General features: G+C 42.1%; 1 protein-coding gene across 1 annotated transcript in view; it reads right to left on the bottom strand.

Moving 5' to 3' along the window:
- PTPRG (protein tyrosine phosphatase receptor type G) overlaps positions 1 to 19495 on the bottom strand; it is a 405417-nt gene that overhangs the window by 112640 nt on the left and 273282 nt on the right. Inside the window, exon 6 of the mRNA XM_030502207.1 lies at positions 3762 to 3828. Within this exon, the coding sequence (XP_030358067.1) occupies positions 3762 to 3828 (67 nt within the window). The remainder of the gene's footprint in view (positions 1 to 3761; positions 3829 to 19495) is intronic.

The following is a 19495-nucleotide window of genomic DNA, read 5'->3' on the forward strand; positions in this document are numbered from 1 at the left end:
AGAAGACTCACTTTAATGCCTTTCAGGCAGCTTGTAAGAACAAGGAAAAGGCAGCACTAAGAGGCTTACATACAAAACAGTACTAAAAAGGGCAAGTCAAAGACGGCAAAGGTGGGGAAAAGCAATGTTTCTGTGCAATAGCTCCATCCTGCTAGGTGCTCCTTTGAGATGTTGCTGAAGCATGTGGCAGACAAAAGCTTTAGTAGCCATTTTAATGCAAATCAACTGTATAAAACATAACCTGGTATTTCACATTCCGCTGTTCCCACAAGGGTACAATCATTCTTTCTGAGCCCCTGGGAGCCTCCTCAGCCTTTGCACAAGAACAGCTCCGTCCTGCTCTGTGTTCCTCAGCATCACAAGTAAGGACAAGCAGCAGAGAGGTGCTGAGGGCAGAGCACCCAGCTGAGCACATCACAGCAAAACTGAGGCTGAACAATCTGATTTGCAGCATCGCGACCGGCCCACGTGTGGTGCAAGTGCAGCCAGGCGCTAGTCATTACTTTACCTAATGACCCAACTTCAACTAAGGATGTGTATCATCCCACCAGCACCGCTGGAGACCTTTCCCATCAGCTTTCGTGATGAGAAAAGCATCTGAAGAGGAGCTACAAAATACCCCCAGTGGTCAGAGCTGAAAGACACCGGCAAGTTGGCATCAGAGAATCCATCACACTCCTGCCCATACCCCATATCCCTTCTGCAAAGAGGGCTGCACGCTCCCAGCTGTCAGTCCCTGGCGAGCTCCGTGGCAGACGCGCGCTTGCCACGCACTTTGCGGCAGGGAAAGCAGGAGTGAGAATAGCAGGCACCTCGCTGCCGGGAGGTGTGACAAATCCTTGGCAGAGCACAAACCCAAAAGCAGCTTTAAAATCAGCAACAGGCATCTGACAGCTCTGAAAAGAGCCTCCTCGGCGTTCCTGTGCCTTTACAATGCTCTGCTAGGGCGGGTGCGGCACTTGGGATTGATGTTCCCAGCATCAACATGCTGGGAATGCACTGCTTGGCAGGTAGATCCAGGGCAAACCCAAAAGCATTATCCTTGATCCAAGCATTGTTAGGTGTTTTGGAACATCGCTGCTTTTCCTTCCAGCTAAGCAACTTTATATGGTTGCTCATGTAAAATTGAGCTTAATGCGGCATTAAGATTCTACAAAATTATGCCTGGAGATGAGGAAACAAAGTGAACTCTGAGTAGCAACTAAGCCTGTATTGATTTTTATGTGCGTTTCTCTATCATTGTTACTAAGCTGGTGACACTGTGAAGGGCACAATTATTTATGTTCCATCAAATTAGTAAGTAATTCAAATCCCTGACAAAATCTCAAGCAAAAATTGCTTTCACTTCCACAGAAAGTCCTTCTGACACTGGAATTGTTCACTTACTCTTGGAAGGGCACTGTAAGAAAACAAGGACTTCACAGAAAAAAGGAAAAGCTATGCAAGAGAAATTCAAAACCAGCTCACCACCCATCAATACCATACCTACATCTAACTGAGGGTCACTGGATCTGTCACCATTATGGGGTGGTGTGGGTACCCTATATGGCATGGTGCAGACTGGAGTCCTCATATAGGACCGGGCCATCTAGTACCACCACAAGGCAAATGAAATAAGGATGATGATGAGTGTTTGTATGAGTAACTTCCTCTTTGAAACTGAATGATTGCAAGGAAAGAATGATTGTGCAGTACAATTTAGGAATGATGCTCTGCTGGTTGGAGGGAGAAGGATACAGAAAACCAAGGAAGTCTTACTTAAATAGGTGTTTTGAGATGAGGCACATGGGAGGAGCAAAGCTGAAGGGTTGGTGATCTTTCCAGGCAGCAGAGGATATATGAGCACAGTCTAATTCAAAAGCAAGGTAGTTATCTCAACATTCATACGTATTCTCGATTTCTACATTTTAGACGTGTGCCCTGTATTGTGATGAACACCTAAAACCAACACCAGCATGGAAATGTTACAAAATGCAAAGAAACTTAAGGTTTCAATTTTGCCTTTCTCCAGCTCCTTCTGTTGGATCCCTGCTTGATCCAACCACTCTATCCAAAAACCACAAGAGTTTTCCACTGTATTTCAGCCAAAAAGTCCATGTTGCCTTAGGGTCCCAGTTGAATGCAGCCAAATGGAAGGCAGGAAGCACCTTTTCAGATAAATTCATAAAAATGTGCTCATGTGAGATATAAGTATATTACATCAAGAAAAGAAATGAGAGCATCTGGAATAAAAGCTCACATCTTCACTATTATTCTATATAATAACATTAAAAGAGAGATATGAGATGAGAATCTTTCATTGAAGCATTCTGTCAATATTTAAGTTAAAGAGAACGATTTCTTTGAACAACTTCTTTGTAGGAGGAAATTCCCTTACTCCAACCACCAAAAGAACCTTAGAATAGGCCTTTAATCAGGGCCTTTGAAACAGGAAGGAAAGCAAGATTTTCCTCTTTTTCTTCCTTAATGTTTTGAAAAGGAAACAAGCTATTGAAATATATCAAGCGATTTCCTTTACTTGAAACACTAGCAGCCTTCTGTGCATTGTGAGCAAAACAAAAATAAACGCCTTTTATCCACCCAGATTTTGCTGTGGGTAGGCAGCACCAAGACAGACTAATCATTATGTGGTCAGGGAATCACAACCTTGGGACCGTGTCACATCCTACCCAAAGAATTATTTTGGGGAATGGAGTAATACTCTTCGGAGACACCGGTGTGATTATCCACTTGGGGCTATTTTGGCTGCAGCAGCAAGGAGCAAGAGAAGGAGCGGGGAGGTGGCTAAAACACTGCTGCATTTGCAGGGGGTAGAGAGTCTTGAAATACAAGGCAGGTAGAAAATAAAGCTAAAAGAGATCCTGGTCCAGTTAAATGGCAGCTTGATTTCAATGTCAAACCACACAGCCATTGAAAAATCCTTGCAGCCCAACTCATCCTCACACTTTACTTTTGCTAGCCTGCTTTGTTACCCAGTGGGAGCTAGATAATGACATCTATTGGCTGGGAGTACCTAGCAGCATTCCAGCAGATGCCTTTTGAATGAGATTATTAAAACTTTACAAATCATTATATTAAAATCTGACAAGAGCACTTTGGAAACTGCAGCATCTTGATGCCATTGCTAATGATGCATTACCCATGGTAAGGTTTCAGGAAACTTCCTAAGTAAAAACTGGTCATAAAAGTATAAAATACATTAATATTTATTTCAGTATCTTCTATAGGTTCAAGGATAACAGGTTTATGTTCATCAGAACAGCCAAACGATCGTATTTATGTCAGCATGAGAAAGATGTTCATCTGCTGCACAGTTTAATTAATTTTTATAGATAGTTAATTTTCTGTTTCATTATCAGCTCCCCAAATTTGAAAGACAAATAATTTATAAACAAATAGAAACTTCAGAGAGGAGTATTTTTAGAGCAAGCAGAAGATAAATAGCAGGAGTGAAGCATCAACGCTGCCTTCGAAGTACTAATATGAATGATATATTGCAGTAGGGTTTGATTGATAACTTACGCATTCTAGAGCACTGACTGAAAAGAAACAAATTGTTTACTGTTAACCCCAAACCATTTTCAGGTAACAAATGACTCCGATCTTTACCAATCAAATAATGGCTGTGATGCCCTTAAATATCAGTGAATGAGGAATGTGCAGGCTCACCGCGTCCTTCCAGGGGTGACCTGATCCCTTAAGGACAATATTCCTGCCCTTCTCCCCTTCACAGCAAGAAGAAAGTTTAAGCAGCTACTTACCGTGATGTACAACACCTTTCAACCCATGGATAATGGGATCCAGTGCTGGATTGTCCCTCTGACTGACCTACAAGCGAAGGATACAGGATTGGTTACATCTATCCTGGCATCAGGCAGAATAGTCTCAGTTTAATCTTCTAAAGAGAAAAAAAAAAAGATGTTATCTAACAAGCTGCTTAGTTCTCACATTTACTGTGGCTCTTCACCAAATGCCAAAGCTTCATGGTGTAATAAAGTAAGGAAGGTTAAATCAAAAGAAAGCGTCCTCTGAAATCATTAAAACATTAGCCATATTATCAGCCCAGCAAAAAACAGCCCCTAAAACCAGAGAGCTGATTTTTCTCTACTTCTGCTTTCACAGAGGAAAACTGCTGCGATAAACAGAATTCATCTCAGATCAGTTCACCCCTTACTGATATAGGAATAAATCTTGTGTTGCCACTGGAATTGGTGAAGCTGGATCCCTCTCAGCTGTAACGGAGTTGGGCCTTGGCATCTCTTCGCTATTCATATTTTTACATTTATTTAATCTAGTGTCACCTGGACAAGGGAGAGAGGAAAAAAACCTTTGTGAGAGGATCTAGAAGGAATCTGATTTTTGACAATGTAATTGCCTGCACTGCCAGACCAAAACCTGGTATCTTGCAGTATTTCTTCTATCACCCAGCGATCATCTGTAACCTCCGCAACAGTGAAACCCAGCACCAGAGAGAAGAGGGGAAGGCAGAAGGAAGGATTAAACCTATTGAAGTCCACAACTTACAAATTAAACCCATCACTTCAGCACTTGTAACACAGCCAAGGAATTTACAACCAATAATGCAATTTTTTTTTAATATTTTGCTTCTTCGGAGCTATTAAAGGAATAACTTCCAATTTCTGTGACCATGTTCCATTTTTAACACGCTTGCCAATTTACTTTTAGGAAATAAATACTGGTTTGTTCCTCAGTCATGGGGCACATCTTTCATACATTTTTGCCACTGGTCAGTATCAGAAGCCTGAGCAGTGTTGATCATTTCTGGATGGACTGCTCCTAATGGGCACACACACTGAACGCAACAGAGCTCCTCTGGACTTTGCTACCTGCCCATGATCTCAATGTCACAAGGAAAAACAGAGCTGAATCCCTTTATAGCATATTAACATATGAGGAAAGGAGTGGAGACGAAAGAAAATATCTCTGACAGAGGACCTTGTGCCCAGCAGGGAAACACTGTGGTACGAAGCGCAGAACCAGCTTGGAGAGCACTCTTAGGAAGGGGACATCACTGACCGCAGCACATCCAAAAAATGCTTTATGGTAAAAAACTCCTAAAATTTTAATGTCCTGAGGAGAAAACTGGAATCCACTGCCCAAGTTTCACAAGCACAAGCATGTTTCTTCTTGTCCTTCCTCCCCATGACTAATTAGGAGTCTTAGAAACCTCATTATGTTCTTAGCCAACTGCATTGAAAAAACCCACAACAAACCACCTTTCTTTTCTCCGTTTATTTGGCCTTTGAAATATTCTGCTGTGTTCAGGACACATTTTTGTGCTCTTGTCTAGAGACAAAACGGTTTGGTTCAGTTTGGTGTTTTAAATGGAAATTGAAGATCCCTTTCTCATCACAGTACTCCAGAACTTCGAACAATCAGATAGGGCTAGATAGGCAATAAAATAATGAAAGTAGCAATAGCAACTTTGAAATATACACAGCTTAGATGTTACTGACAATAATATTATGAGCCCTGAAGGCTGTAAACTCTTTGAAGCATGAACTTTTATGTGCCCAAAGGGGTGGCTCTGTACACTTTGGATGCTGTATAAATAATAATCACAGTACGCTGGACCCAATGACCCACTTTGTAGGTTCTGTCTGGCTTCTGGCAAATGAACAGTAAACACTAAAAATGCAGAGCTGTTGCAAGACATGTTCCTGCGTCTTTTCCATTTATTCATGTTTCCCTAAGCCATGGCTACCACTTAAAAAACAAAAAAAAAAATCATTAAAAAACCCAATTTAGTACAAGATTGTGAAAAATCTTGCACTGGACTTGAACAATGTTTTATTTATTGTTGCTTAACCATAAGTAGTAAAGAGTTTGTCTTGTTTTTATTTCTGCTGACAGCTACAATCAGTTTGAAGAAAGCAAATAGATGGAAAGAATCCTAAAGGTTAGAACTCTTCCTTTTGGGATTTTCTGTCAAAGCAGATCAATTCTTAATCTCAGCCCTGGCAGCATCCCTTTAATCTTCTGAGGTGCTATGCCTATATAGATCCAGCTACGCAATCTATTTGATAGCATATTCCGCAAATGTGCTGTGTTCTTCAACAGCATGAAACCAACAGTCGTGTTATTTCTCTGGGAGCTGGAAAGTAAATGCGCCATGGATGCGTAATCATGTTTTCATCGAGGGTATGGGGAGTGGGATCTCATGTTTCTTTAAAAATCACATGCAAACAAGTACCACTTGTGGAGATGTCAGTTCAGACCTTTATGCCATATAGTCTTATTTTCCTTCCAGATACCTCTCCCCTTTTCTCCAACTACTCACACCCTGCTCTCCCACACTGCACTACAAATGTTTCAGGATCTTGGCAAGACCATTAGAAATTTCCTGAAACTTTTCTCATTCTGTGCAATGGCTCAAGCTTCAGAGCAAAGCTTTTCTTATAGCTTGTTTGCTTCAAGTTCTTTAAAAAAAAACCCAAACCACCTTGAATTTTCTTCTTATTTTTCCTCCACTGCTCTGTATCATTTTTATGCCTGTGTTCATAGAGAAATGGAGGTTTCTGAAACCCAAAATGTCAAGTTCTATCCCTACTGCTGTATGCCTCTGGTTTAACTGGCCTGGAGCTGGTTGAGATCAGAGATTCGCCCACACATGAATCCTGTCTCAGACAACAACTGATACTTAAAAGAAAGGAAGGGGGGGGGAAAAGACTGAAGGAAAAAAGGGACAAAAATATCTAGAATAAGAATCCTTCTGACCTCCTTTATGATTCCATGTCATGAAGCTTGAGCTTGTAACCTTCTACGAACTGTTTTCATCTTCTTCTGTTATATAACATGTATTACAGAAGAGTATTTTTTATTATCTTATGAATATATCCTGTAGGAAAATAGCAATGAATTTTTCAGATTGACTTTACATGCCGTATTTCTTATGATGCTTTGGCTGCAGAGTTCGAGAAGGACCACACATCTGTAACTGGCTCTCAGCACTTAGGCTTCACCCAACACACACCTGACAAAGGTGCACAAAGCTTTTCTTTTCCTGTGAGAGAAGAGCAATGAGTTTCCCTTTCCTTCAAGAGGCCAACACAGAAGAAACATCACAAATGAAAGTTTCCCAAGCACAGGAATTTCATGCACAAAGACAAACCTGCTACACTGCAGGTCATGAGCATGCTGCATAGCAAACATTAATAGACAGATGGAAAGCCATCCTGAAATTGCCCTAAAATACCCACAGTACCACTATGACAAATGCTTCCTGAACAAGATGCTTTTGCTAAAGACTAACACTTTACAGGTCTGCAGTAAACAGAATAAATAATGCTTGCGTGCATCATTTATAATTGAAAAATGCCTGTAATCCTCTTCAGCAGGAATAAATAGGTAACTATCACATCAAGCACAAGGGAAAAATAAACAGAGATACCATTAAGCAGTTTCCTGTGCTAACAGAGCACTCACCATAGGGTAAATATGGGATGAACATGTCATGAGGAAGCAAAATCTTTTTGTTTAGCATACCCTTTGGGTGACTTCAGTACCCGGTGCACCTGCTGTTCTGAGTAGAATGAATAGCTTGATGTTAATGCAATGAACAAAACAAGTGTTTAAACGTAGGAAGAGGTAATGCACAAGTGACTTCATTCTGCACCCATAAACTAGAGACGTTCTTCAAGCAAAGCCATGGTGGAAATCATTACCCCAGACAGGTTGCATTTACTTACAGCTGCCGCATCTAATGTGGGGACTGAGAGATGATTCATTCCTCGGTGAACAAGGTTGATCAGTCATGAACTCTATTGACAACAGCATTAACACCTTTCAGCAGCACAACCTGTTGTCACCTTGCTTTAAAATGCTGTTCCTACAGCTTACCCTCAGTGTCGATAGGGTAGGTGGCAGGCCAAGCACCTTCTCAGGTTAATGTTATTAATACTGCAAAGAGGAAAGTTCCAGTGAAGGAGCAGAGCAGAAGCGTGACAAGAGGACAGACAGCACCACAGCCAGGCTGACCATGGGCACCAAGACTTTACTAGGTGAGGTACTACTCTATAGAAAGTCCCTGTGCTACAGCAATACTAAGTTCAGCATGTCCTGATGAGTTAAAAAACCAGTTCTCATTAACTATCATTCATTGTACATCAAGCAGCTGAAGCTCTCTGTTCAGCTGATTATTTCATAGGACAAACTCAGAACCACTTCAAGCCTCTGATTTTACAAAAATCAGCAGACTTGTAAAGTGTTAAAATTTATACCACATGCTATATAATTTAAACCATATGGTAAAGTCATATGAGTAATCCATGACCTGTCTTTCTGCTGGAAACAGCTCTATAAAGCAGGAAAAAAAAAAAAAAAAGTCTCAGGCAAAAATTTTGAGCTTACAATGCTTATTTTAGGAACAGAAACAAATAGAAACAGGGGAAGCCCCAAATACACATTGAGGCAGTCAGAGAAGCCACATAGCAACACCAGATCTTACCTCCAAGACCCCTGCCCAAAGGGCCAGACTCCCCCCATTTCCCATGGCTCTGGGCAGCCTCTCCAAAAACCAAGCTGTCCTCCCACCAACCAACACAAGAAGGGCTGGGGAAAGCACCACAAAACTCTCTAACAATCACTGGTACCAGTGACCTTGTGAAAAGTCAGTGAATATTAATAGGCTTGAGGAGCTCGGGAGTAAAGAATACACTTTCCTTTCTAAAATATGATGAAATACATCTGTTGTATTGAAGAAACGGGTGGAGGGAAAAAAGAACAGAAGAAAACCCACCTATTTGGGGTGATATGAAATACAGATTTCTCTTTCACTTCTACCTTAAAAAAAAAATATGGCGTTTAGACTTATTAAACTGTCATAAATTTGCAGCAACTGCTTTCAAGCTCATTAAATGAGCTCACAGACAGTATTGCAAAGCATCTCAAAATGAAGGAGAATGCCATAGTCGGTTATATTGAAAGGCAAAATGACACGCATTTTGTGCAAGTCAGAGCAAAATGAATGGCAACAATTTTGTGATACAGTACCTGAGCCTTTCCCCTCCGAATAGTGATATAATTTACTTTTCTCTCCCACTGCCACATTTGGCCCTTGACTTGGAAACTAAATCTTCAATCTATCAAGCCTTACCCATCTGCTAAGTAGAATGGCCAAGACAATCTGCATGCCTTGAATTCGATATAGCCAGCTGCTCCCAGAGTGCTGTAGCATTAACATCCAGAGACCATCCTCTTGTGCTGTAAAGGACGGTGTCTGCCAAGGATGAATGACTACATACTTAACCGTGGCAGCTGAAGCCAGTGACAATGGCTGACACTGAGAGATGCCAATGTGTCAAATTCTACTTTCACTTACAACGGTGAAAGTCAGGGGTAATATTCCCCTGACCACGCGCCTTCAGCTCCCATTCAGCCTGCGGTTAAGATCTACAGCTCACCAGCCAAATACTCAAGTCTCCAAACGCTCTGTACAAACAACTGAGAAGAAAAAGAAAACTGTTATAAATTAACTGGGTTGCAGAGATTAAATTGTCCTGTAGGGTTTCAGGACAATCAACATGGTTAAACAATTTATTCTCTTATCAGCTCTGAAGTGTTGGGCAGGTGCCAGTCCTCAGTCTCAATGGGAAAGGACCTAATTTTCACTGTTTTAGAGCAAGAATGAGAAGAATCTCATTCACGCGAACATTATGTCACACAATATGTACTTAACATCACAGCAACAGGATTTCAAAGAATCCCAGATAATCATAGTCCAAAAAACCATACTTCTCTCAGCAAAGGGTAAGTACTTGGCATATTTCTTGTGAAACTCCTCAAATTCATGTATTTGGGGCCAAATTATTTTAGAGCTAGCTAACAACTTGGGTGGGTCCTACTCATAATCCTTGTGAACGATGATGCTTTAAGCCTGCATTGGTCTGCAGCACTGACAAAGGATATACATCCTGGCTTTGCGGTATGCACCCTTCTGCTCTACACAAAGTCCATTGTCTCACCTCTCTCTCCTCTCCCTTTTGAAGTCCACATTGTAAAAGCTGGTTGTGGATAAATATCTCATTTCTTAAACATTTCTGAATAAAAGGAAGTGAAAGATTTCAGCCAGATCTGGAATATGGATGAAGAGATATGAAAAGTTTACATGTGCTTTGCTTTGAAATACAGTAAAATATATTTATTTGGACCTTTTCAGGAGAACCGATGGGTGAGAAGTGACACTGGTCAACACTACAGCACACTGAGCTATCTGGGAAGGCAAGAAAATGCCTACAGAGCTCCTAACACAGTGATAAGCCAGATTTGGTGCTCTTTAAGTTTTTCACCTTCACAAGCACTAAATGATCCAGGAATGATATATTCCTGCTCCTCCACAGATGATATTTTCTTCCATCTCCCCCATATATTCTATAATTGCACATCTCTCGTATGAGTTGATGCAAAAGGACAAATCTGGCCAAGAGCCTGCAGCCTGACAGGGGTGAGCGGGGAGAGAGAAAGCATTTGCTGTGTAATGAATGGACTGCCCAAAGTAAGTATCCTGCAGAATATGTTTGTAAGGGAAAACGAGAAATGGAAACAGCCCCCTTAATACTACAAGTTGCTGCTCATGTGTAAGATCAGAGAGAATAACAGGTACCCGGGCAAGATGTGACACTGAACCTTATGCTGGCACACGTGCCATTTCACACGGATACAGCCATGACCTTTGGTTTTTTTAACAATGTGCATTAGAGCTGAGCTCGCCTTTGCCTGCGGCAACTGGTTTCAGGTTCAGTGATTTGAAGGCAAATTCTGTTGAGTTACATCTGGGTTTTAGCCTTCAAGTATTAATAATCCTGCTATGAATAAAAACACACTGAAGTCACAGAGGTGAATTACACTGGCGGTGGGGGTGTTCCTACATGTCTCATTCACTATGTTGTTTGAAGAGAGGGGGAAAAAAAAAGTTAATGAGTCTTCCAATGATTATTTTAAATAGAGTAATGGGTGCACATTGATCCTTCTAGCTAATTCCACTTCGAATAATACATCATTCTGACTGAAAGCTTGCTAGTGATGTATTAACTTCATATTTCATCACAACTTTGGAGGGTATCTACAGTAAGATATTAACTAGCAGTGCCAAAGAGGAAGCTGCCCTTCTTCCTTTTTTTCCTTTTTCAAGACCAAAATGGTTTCAAAAGCTATTGAGCTGACTTTGGGGTCAGGTGTTCTGGCTGTCCCTCAACTTTGGTGTAGTGCAATGCAGCTGCTTGCAACTACAGCTCTTCTCAGCCTTAACTCACCCTCTCTCTCACTTTGTACCTGCTACTTCTAGACCCAGGTTAACTTACAGACAACCTGGGACAAGGATAGGACAAGCTAGGTTATAGATCAGCAACTGCCACATTCACTATGTCCAGTAGGGATGCTTGAAAATGCAAGCATAGTTACTCTTACACCAAAGGTTGGCTGAAATATTAGTGTCATAAAAAGAGCAAAGGGACAGCACAGGCTACCTCAGAAGAACATACAAGAGAATCTGCACCAGAGAGACTGCCTGAAACAAAGCATGAGCATGAAGCTCAGAGGTAAAGTACTGCTTAGTTACTCAGCTCAAAGTACACTGTGTTTGTGCACACTGAGTTTCTTTGTTAGCGGATAGAAACATTGATCCTGTACTGTAGACATGCTGTCAGCTGATGGATCAGCTCCCCGGGCTGAGGAAGACTTTGCAGCCTCCCCTCTGCAGCATTACCTCTATTCACCATCACAAGATTTGCAACCTCCAGGATGGTAAGAATCAGCCAGCAATGTATTTTCCTTTCTTTTTGTGAGCCACTTGTTTGCCCAGACTTTGACTCACTCCATTGATAAAGTAGGCATTAATTTCCCCAAAGCATCCTTGCACTTCAAAAGCATGATGCAGCCAATTCACTGCAAGTGAACAGCACATTCAATTAACAAATTATTGAAAGATCTTAATACACATATATCTGAAGCAAAACAAAAGATAGCTGCAGCCCAAAAGCTGCTACTTCTGATTAGTAGCAAAAGAATATCTGAGATACAAAGCTCTGTAAAAGACAAAAATGTGACTGCAACACAGAGCAGAGACAGCTTCAGTGGCAGATTCTCCAAGCTGGGAAAGCTTGATTGATAGACTTTACCATCTGCAGCTGCGCAAGAAAGAAGCTGCAAGTTTATTTAAAGCAATTTTGGTGCACTGAGCCTACTTGTTCTCCTTTGAGGAAATAATATGATTTCTTCATAGAGCATGTAGTCTACTTATTTAAACAGCAGTGTGCAAGATCTCTCAATCCTACCAGCAGTTCAGCTGGAAAAATGACACACCAGGGGGTAACATTTTATCAGGATGGAGGCTATTTTATAAAAACTGCCATCAGTTATAAACTGTTCTCACCATCTCAGTTTAAGGAAAAAAAAAAAAAAAAAACAACCCAGAGAAAAAAGGAGTTGGGTTTCTTTTAGAGTTTCTGCAGTCTGCTCAATTTACAGGAGTTTTTAGGTTAAAATAACCATTTTGACCTACGGAGGGAGAAAAATGAAACGGTGCAATGAAAAAAACTATAACGAGCACTGCAGCCAGATCATTCTCCAGCACCCACTCTTTGATACACAGCTTCGCACGTCTGGAGAGGCTAAACTCAAAACTGTGAAACCAAGGATGGCAGTTAACTTTCCTTTTCTCCTGCTCCTGGCTTGAATTTGCTACAGACAGTGTGCAACTGAGAAAAGAGTATCTTCAGCTTTTTTTGCCTTTTTTTAAAAATAAAACTATGAATTTTGGTGGCTAAACAAGAAAATGTGCTGGTCAAAATGCAAAGGGTGGAAAGGAACAGCTCAGATGGGCATCTGCAACCCCATTTTGCAGGGGGTTGTAATTTAATCGCCCCAGCTAAGCTTGCCTAGGATGCAGCGGAGATTTCCAGCCTTTTCCCTCTTCCAGACAACACAAAGGATTTTGGTGAGACAAGTCACAACAATTATCCCTTTAAAACTAAGAAAAAGAGTACTCTCAGCTTCCCAACATCTTTCATTCATTCTACATGAAAAGTCCTCATTTTTTTTTCTCTCCCAGCGTTGCCCTCAGCTCACTTCCCAACAGCAGTGGCTCCCTCCAGCCCTGGATGACTCAAGCGGCACCTATGAGTCACAGACACAAAGGATGCAGAAATGTCAATTAAGTTACATAGCCACTTCCCCAATGACAACCACACCTCAGTTCACAATTAAATTACAAATCCAGTGAAAACAAGTTGGTTTAGAGCAGATTTATTTATATTTTCTTTAATCTCCTGCTTTCAAACATCAAGATCCAATGCAGTTTTCTTGCCATTCCTTCTACCTCGTTTTTAAGGTGTGAACTGACCTACTGAAACTGCTGCAGGAATTACTGCTACAGCAAATTCCCTGTGTCTAATGGAGCAGCCATGGGCTGGGAGGGCTCTCAGGCCTCTTTGTGGTACAAGAACCCCGTGGTGTATCATTAATAGCTTTCTGGCACAAGAGGACAAGTCTGTCAACTATGACACATTTTTGTATTTCTCTTTCAGGCACGTTCTTCCATTTTTACTTCTCATCTCTAAATTTTCAGTGTCATTTAAGTTCTTGCAGATGTCTGCAGCTTTGCAAAATGCTATGAACTTGCACAGTTCAGTGCTCGCGGTACCTAAAGCAGAAAGCACCGGCTAATCCTCAGTTTCCTCACTTCTGCCTCTCATTTCTGATCTGCCTCCCTCTTCCATCACCCACCTGCCACATCCTCCTCGCTCGCTCTACCCACCCAGTGAGCTGTTTCTGTCTCCTCCAATGTTACAGCATCCTCTCTTCCCAAACCATGCCACATACGCCCTGGTGCACCCTTGCATGATGCTGCCACCTTCTTCTCTCTACCCACTGCCTCCTGCCTCACCAAGGAAGTCCCTGTGCCCTCCCAACCCAACCCAGACATCCTTCATGGAGACAGGAAAAAGAAGTAGACTTGGTTACTGAGGGTGGCAAGTAAGCTTATCCAGGGAAAACTCGGATGCCAGCAGACAGGGTACCAGGGACCCCATAGCTAGTGGGCATGAAGTGCAGATGCTCTAAGAGCCGCATCCTTGAGCCAGGGAGGGTACCAGCAGCAAGGCAGTCACAGCAGTAAAGAAGCAGGTGAGATGAGGCAGTCCTCATCTCAATCTCCTTCAAGCCACTGAATTGAGAGTGGCAGGATGTGGCCTGCAATTTTCTTCTCAGCTGCTTCTAACCTACTCAAGTTCCTGCAGCCACAGAAGTATAACTCGAAACCACCCTATTTCACCTGGTGTAACACTACATACAACAGTGAGGCTCGTATGTCAAGCTGTTTATTTTTCACTTGGTTAGAATGACCCAACAACTCAGTTCCTTACAAAAACATTTCAACAAGTATCATGGCTTGTGTTTAGAGGAAATGGGGAAATTATTGTGCAGGAAAAAGCTCTTAGAACACAAGTGCATTAAAAGCCTGGGAAACATTCAGTTTGTGGCAGCAGTTTCTTCCTCTTGAAATACAAAGAAATACAAAAAACAAACATGACATGTATGCTTGTTTCAAGATGTTCTACATTTCAGCAGTGGCAAAGTGAATGCTATTCAATCACTGCGTGTAGTTGATAGTCTTAAAGCCACAGAACTCCTCAGGATGCTCTAGCCTTCATGCCTCTGCTCCACAGGCTTCTTACAGCTTTCTGGTGCTCCTGTGGAGCATGACCCATCTATGGAGGTGGTTTTCAAGCTCTGTTTCTGATCAGGAAGCCCTCCTCCTACATGGGATATAACTTCAAAACTGAGAGAATCTAAAAATCTCAGTGAAGGTACAAGAGAAGAAACAAAATGCAACTGAACATGATTTAAAACAAAACTTGAAACATCATTAGAACAAAAGGTGCTCTTTGAACAAGCCTAGTCTGACTCAGAGCACTGAAGATGCTTCCTGCAGGTGGGTATACACAGGAATGCTCTCAGGAAGAGTCTCCCACCTCCTCTCCTCTCTCACATACTCTCAATCTGCTTGCCAGAGAACCTGCCTATTAATTTGAGGTGTTTGCTTCCTTCTTTTTGCCTTCTTTTCACACCCCAGCGCTTTAACTCCTGGGTGTCCACTGATCATGTAGCTGGTTATGATCCTATCACCAATGCTGTAGTCAGTCAGCTGGACCATCCAGGTTCCTGGCAAATGCTTTGCCAATACCCCAATTTTGGTATCCACTTCTAGAAAAAAGTTTTCTCTCTCTTAGAAAAGTTTCTTATCCCTCTTCTCAAAACCTAATAGGCTGCAATAATCCTTTGATGTTACCACCCTCATACAACCATCTGTGACTGACACTACAACCTGCATTACGCTTTTCCATGTCAAAAGCTTGAGCTGGTATGAAGCAACCTAAAACGCCAATGCTCTGTAAAAGCAGTCCTGAGAGGGCTGGCACACGATGACATGTTCACTGCCAGGTTGCACAGACAATTCTCCCCAAAATGCCTGAGACCCAACACTGTTTTAGTTCCAAGCCAGCTGTAACATGCACATGAGGAGCACTGCACTGATGGCTGCTGTGAGGATGAGAGGTGTTCCAGAGCTAATGGCAGCAAGCACCAGAGCTTGAAAGCTTGATGCCATAGCATCCCATGTTCTCTGCAGACTGGCCACTGACCCCATCACACTGGTAGGATGCACCTGCATTTGCAGCTCTGTCTGCACTCAGATTTAAGAGCGGCAGCAAGCATTTTAATATATGGCATGCTAAGGAAAGCATAAAACCCCTTCTATTTTTAGAGGTAAGATACTAGTTCTATGCCTCAGATCCAATGCCAGCAGTAATGAAGGAAGAAAGAGGGTACTTCCTAAAAGGCAGGCATAGGCTGGGCACTTATGACATAAATGCAGCATTAAAAAAATATTGCTTCTGACACAAGAACAGCTGACAGAGATAATCTCCACAGCTCAGCATGAATTTATATAGCCTTTCAGCATCTCTATTAGACAGGTGTGGTAGCAGCCAGCTGTACTGCATGCACAGACCAAGTTTCTGTAAACCCAAGTGCCCATATGGCCCTGCAGCACACCAAGGTGGTACCACCAGCGCAGGCATCACCCCCCTATCCGACCACCATCTGTCCACAAAGAGGTATCGGTATCCACCTGAGATATGGTAGTGCAGAGCAGGTAACAAGAGAGTTCAGACTCAAAAATGATGGGTGTTTCCATCCACAACACAGGGACCACCAAACAGTTCTACCTAGAAGGGTTTAAAAGCCAGCTTTACTTCTGGCCTTTAATTCCCTGCCCAAGTTATGAGCAGAGACAAGTCTAGCCATAAGGCGGGGTGGGCCGTGTGTGATTAGAGAAAGTAAGCTTATTAGCTGAAAGATGATAAATCTCTGTAGATAGCTGGAATAGCAGAAGGCAACAGTGTGCTTAGCCATATCACTGGTAATGAGTTGGCAAGAGGAGAGAATTCCAAAACATTAACCTGAAGCTTAATTTGACTGGTATGCACTTGAGGAGAGTGCTTAACAAGACTGGTTCACCGAAGATGGGGAACTATCTGTCTGCTCATGCCTTCCACAAAATGCAGCAGGATATAAAAGCCTGTGTTTTTAGCAGTTGAGAATACAAAATGCAGGGGAAAAAAAATGCCTTTGAGAAGTGACTGATGTAGTCTAATCGTGTTTCACACAAGAGCATTTCAAATTATGCTGGATGTTTTTATAGGATCTAGATATGATAAAGACGGTTTGCCAGGTGCCAAGGTAGGCAGGGGGGAGGAAGGAGTAAGAAAATAGTTTTATGTTGACTGCTTCTAATACACAGGTATGTGCATAATGCCATACAAACCACAGATAAATTAATAATAAGAAATAATCACTAGCTTAACTGTTTGGGTTATGAAGCTTTGCTTTCTAATCAGTGCTCACCCATATAGCTGGTTTTAAATATTGACCTGGTAGTGTGATCCTGAGGGAGAATAAATATCAAAAGGGGTGATTTAATTCAATCATCCTGATTCCTGCATAACATGATCCTATTTCTTCAACACCCCAGAACGCAGTAACTTAAGTGAAGCTTACAGATCAGCTAATATATTTACAGCCTTAAAATGAGACACATTAAAAAATACACTGAGATCCAAAGTTAATCTCTTCTAGCAATATTCTTCCAGCAAGTAAAGATGAATTTTACGCTGAAAAAGAAATCCATTTTATCATGAGCAAGACTGAGCTTTCTAATAACCAAGCTACTTTCTAATGTGGTACATCATTTTATTTATAAAGAACAGTTTGCCAAATCTCCAGTTAGGCTTCATTTGATACAGTACAGATGTTGTGAAACCAATACCTTCTCTCAGAAAGTCTCTTTTCTCCTGGATAATGACCACATTAGGATGCATTTCTGATGCGCAGAAATGGCATGGTTACAATCAGCACCTAAATACTTTTCTGATGGGATCAGCCAGGCAGCTTTTCCTTGGCTTTTCCACGCTCCCAGAACTGGAAAACACCACAAGCTCATAGGAAAAATCCTGCTCCATCTTGTAAAGCCTCCCTGTTCAGAGGTGCTGTGAACAGATTTAAGCAATCTTTGTTTAACAGATATTTAAATTTTCTGCACAGAATAAGATGGTGATTGGCATTCTTAGCTCCTATCTATCTCCACTAAAGCTTAATGCGCATAAAAGCAAATCCCAGCTTCTTTGCTGGTTTTGTTCTGGGAAACCTGCTATGAGCACACCTGAACATAAAACAAAGGGAGGTTTAATATCACTCAAGCTGGGACCATTTAGCTCATTTCAGACCCATCACTTCAGTCAGATTAGTGTGTTTTTCAGTTAATCTCAGGTGTAGAACGTACGTTTGAAAGCTACTAAAATTATGCTGTAAAAGGGTTCTCAGGTTTACACACCTGTATCCCCACCCTAATAACTTGAAGATTCCTGCTTTAGATTCACAGGAGGTAAAACATCAGATACAGGGATTGCTCTGGGCAAGCCGCCATCTCAGCTGCAGAATTATTTTGGGGGGTGATATGCCATCAGCGTTATCAGTTAAGCCATCAGCCATACATACAAATGTCTACCTCTGTGCAAATACATAAAAAAAGGGTCCAGACTAGACTCTGATGTACTTCCACTGCCTTTCTTTGACTTCTGGAAAGAAAACCACCAGTTGAGAAAACCCTGGATAATCATCTCTCCCATTGTCCTGCAGCACAGAAACTACAGATGAGAAAAACCAGCAACAACTCAACCCTCTGCCAGTAACCTGTAACACTGGATTTACAGTGATTTAGGGGAGATTATAATTAAATTACTGAGGCATATCTTCCTGCACGCTTCCTCTGCATCATGTGTAATGTTTAGGAATTTGACAAGAAACCACACACGTATCACTGGTAATTAGTGGGGTGGTGTTTACATGGACACACCAACCTGACACAACAAGACTTCACTTGGAGTACTGCATACAGTTCTGGTGTCCTCAACATAAAAAGGACATGGAGCTGTTGGAGCGAGTCCAGAGGAGGGCCACGAGGATGATAAGCGGGCTGGAGCACCTCCCATATGAAGACAGGCTGAGAGAATTGGGGCTGTTCAGCCTGGAGAAGAGAAGCTGCGTGGAGACCTCATAGCAGCCTTCCAGTATCTGAAGGGGGTCTACAAGGATGCTGGGGAGGGACTCTTCCTTAGGGACTGTAGTGGTAGGACAAGGGGTAATGGGTTCAAACTTAAACAGAGGAAGTTTAGATTAGATATAAGGAAGAAGTTCTTTACAGTGAGGGTGGTGAAGCACTGGAATGGGTTGCCCAGGGAGGTCGTGGATGCTCCATCCCTGGCGGTGTTCAAGGCCAGGTTGGACAGAGCCTTGGACCACATGGTTTAGGGCAAGGTGTCCCTGCCCATGGCAGGGGGGTTGGAACTAGATGATCTTAAGGTCCTTTCCAACCCTTACTGTTCTATGATTCTATGACACGAACTCATACTGTCCCTGATAGGGGTGGGCAGCACCCTCTGCTCCCAGACACTCCTCTTCCCTCCCTTGCATGCTTCCATGCTTTCCCACCACATGTGATCTAGGGAAAACATACTGATACTTCAGCTGGACCTGTTGTGTGACTTGGCTAAGGATGGATGAGGTGGGCAGTGCAGGCGAAGGCAGAACTAAGATGACTCTGTACCCACCTCACTGATTGCACAACAGTGACACGTTCCATTTATTTGTACAATGTGAGCCCTAAGTGATTCTTACATCTCACAGCAACCTATTAACGAAAAGAGACTTTGTGAATGGGGTATGTGGGTAAACACTTCAAACAAATACATCAATTATGCATAGTTGGAATACTTTTCCTACCTTAGGGATCAAGATGAAACAAGACTAAAGAATTATGTTTTATTTGTATTAAAAATGTATTAGCTGCTGTCCGAGAAGGTTTTCTAGAACATTTGGTATGCTACCCAGGAAATTCTGTCTGAAGCTTGAATTGTTTATTATT

The sequence above is a fragment of the Strigops habroptila genome, chromosome 11 (assembly GCF_004027225.2).
Source record: "Strigops habroptila isolate Jane chromosome 11, bStrHab1.2.pri, whole genome shotgun sequence".
Classification (NCBI taxonomy): domain Eukaryota; kingdom Metazoa; phylum Chordata; class Aves; order Psittaciformes; family Psittacidae; genus Strigops; species Strigops habroptila.